The sequence below is a fragment of the Apaloderma vittatum genome, unplaced genomic scaffold (genome assembly GCF_000703405.1).
Source record: "Apaloderma vittatum isolate BGI_N311 unplaced genomic scaffold, ASM70340v1 scaffold6647, whole genome shotgun sequence".
Lineage (NCBI taxonomy): Eukaryota > Metazoa > Chordata > Aves > Trogoniformes > Trogonidae > Apaloderma > Apaloderma vittatum.
This window is the reverse complement of record NW_009724445.1, coordinates 44,999-46,988: the sequence shown is the minus strand read 5'-3', so window position 1 is coordinate 46,988 and position 1,990 is coordinate 44,999. Positions and strand designations below refer to the sequence as shown.

Below are 1,990 nucleotides of genomic sequence, written 5' to 3'. Positions count from 1 at the left end.
CGCCCCAGCCGGCGTCCAGGTTGTGTTTAGGTCGGAGCCTCCTGTGGTTAAAGCCGAAAAAGGGCTGCTTTAAGTGCGAATTAGTCTTTTTCTGCTTAAAGCAGGAGCCAGCTTTCAGGTATGGCAGAGCTGCAGTGTATTTCAGGGAAAATTAAGCGCATAAAAGTAATCGGGAGGCCGGGCAGGACTCGCTGGTGTGAGCAGAAATATACCTTGCACAGTTTTCTACTAGTTTTTAGGGTGTTTTAAATAGTGGGAGGCAAGGAAGGGACAGAGACCCATCATTCTACAAAATAGCAACTTCTTACCCCTGTCAGGTGCCGAGTAGAGGTGCTTCAGAGTTTGCTGAGGTGGGCTCTGTTTCTCTTTCCCCTGTGCTTGATATTGCCCACAGTTACTGTATGGCATGGATCCCAACAGAGCTTCTTCCACAGGCTCTGTGACAGCTCTCAAAACCTTGGTTTGCTCTTTTAGACTTGAGGCCAGTCCGAGTTCCCTTTTTGCAGGTGCACTTATCAAGAAGGGATTCCAGACAAAATCTGTCCCTTTGAGGATGGAAGTTCAAGTTTAACTTAGGTCTTCTTTTAATGACTTTTTTAATTTAAGAGTCTGTCTTTCATTTGTTCGTATTTTCTGCTTCTTTTTTTTCTTGATTCAGGAAATTTCTTCTGATGAGAGAAAATGGAAGTGTGTTAGGTAGATATATTCTATCTGTGAGCTTTACTGTTAAACCTTAGTACAGGTACGGCTTTTTTAGTCCTAACTCAGATCTCATTTTATTTACCCTATTTACTTCTCTCCCCAGTGTCCAAAAATCAACATGTCTAGCAAAAAGGCAAAGACGAAGACCACCAAGAAGCGCCCTCAGCGTGCCACTTCCAATGTATTTGCGATGTTTGATCAGTCACAGATTCAGGAATTCAAGGAGGCTTTCAACATGATTGACCAGAACAGGGATGGCTTCATTGACAAAGAGGACTTGCACGATATGCTCGCCTCCCTTGGTAACGTGGCTTTTCTGTTTAGGGTTGCCAGGCAGATTTGCACTGTTAAAATTAAGCTATCCCAAACTCAATTATTTTATGAGAGTTGTCTCAGTTTGTATTGTGCTCTTTAGATTACTTCTTCTTTTAGTTTGAAAGCTAAACAAAATATGAATCCCTTTATTTGTAGGAAAGAATCCAACGGATGAGTACCTAGATGCCATGATGAATGAGGCTCCAGGCCCCATAAACTTCACAATGTTCCTTACAATGTTTGGTGAGAAGTTAAATGGCACCGATCCAGAAGATGTGATCAGGAATGCTTTTGCTTGCTTTGATGAAGAGGCAACAGGTACGTGGGTGAAACTCAGCTGCTTGACAGAGAGGAGGTGGTACCTTTATGTTGCTTATTTGGGTTTCTAAATGGCATGCAGATTTTTGCACCTTTACAAATGAAGTGCGACACAGTAATCCTAGATGGCATATTCCAACACGTAATGAGAATTTGACTTGCTACTGGATGAGAGTAAAAACTGTCTGGCTATTCTACGAGTACGGAACAACAGAATTAATGTTCTTCTGTGAGGCTCTGAAAAAGAGTGTTTTAACTGGGCAGCATGTATGTTCCTCAAAGTGAAAATTAAGTGCTGTAAGATGATGAGGAATTCAGATTGGTAACGTGATTTTTCTATGTCACTGAAAAAGTATTGGATGTGGAATTGCTAATATGGCTGAGTTTGTCGTACCTGTGCAGTAGATGTGAGATATATCCCAATTCTTCGATGTTTTTAATATTCCAAGATGGGCCATCCAGACAATGTAAATGCTTTTGAACCCTCATCTTGCCTAGTCTGTGTTATGGCTTTGATGACAAATGCCATGTGTCATGTGCTCACCCGCAGGTCAATTTTTTTTCATGTTGCAGGAAGGGCCTTAATGGTCTAAAGATAAAAACCAGGTAGAGACTAGAAAACAGAACCCACAGATTGGACTGACTTGCATAGCAA

At 41.7% G+C, this 1,990-nt stretch overlaps 1 protein-coding gene across 2 annotated transcripts in view; it reads left to right on the top strand.

Moving 5' to 3' along the window:
- Positions 1 to 799: 799 nt before the first annotated feature.
- Positions 800 to 1,990, top strand: part of LOC104276248 (myosin regulatory light chain 2, smooth muscle minor isoform) — a 4,670-nt gene continuing 3,479 nt past the window's right edge. Inside the window, exons 1-2 of one of the 2 annotated variants that reach the window (XM_009872487.1) lie at positions 800 to 1,004; positions 1,174 to 1,335. In XM_009872487.1, coding sequence (XP_009870789.1) covers positions 821 to 1,004; positions 1,174 to 1,335 — 346 coding nt within the window. In that variant the 5' untranslated portion in view covers positions 800 to 820. The remainder of the gene's footprint in view (positions 1,005 to 1,173; positions 1,336 to 1,990) is intronic. The other variant, XM_009872488.1, reaches the window with a different exon arrangement.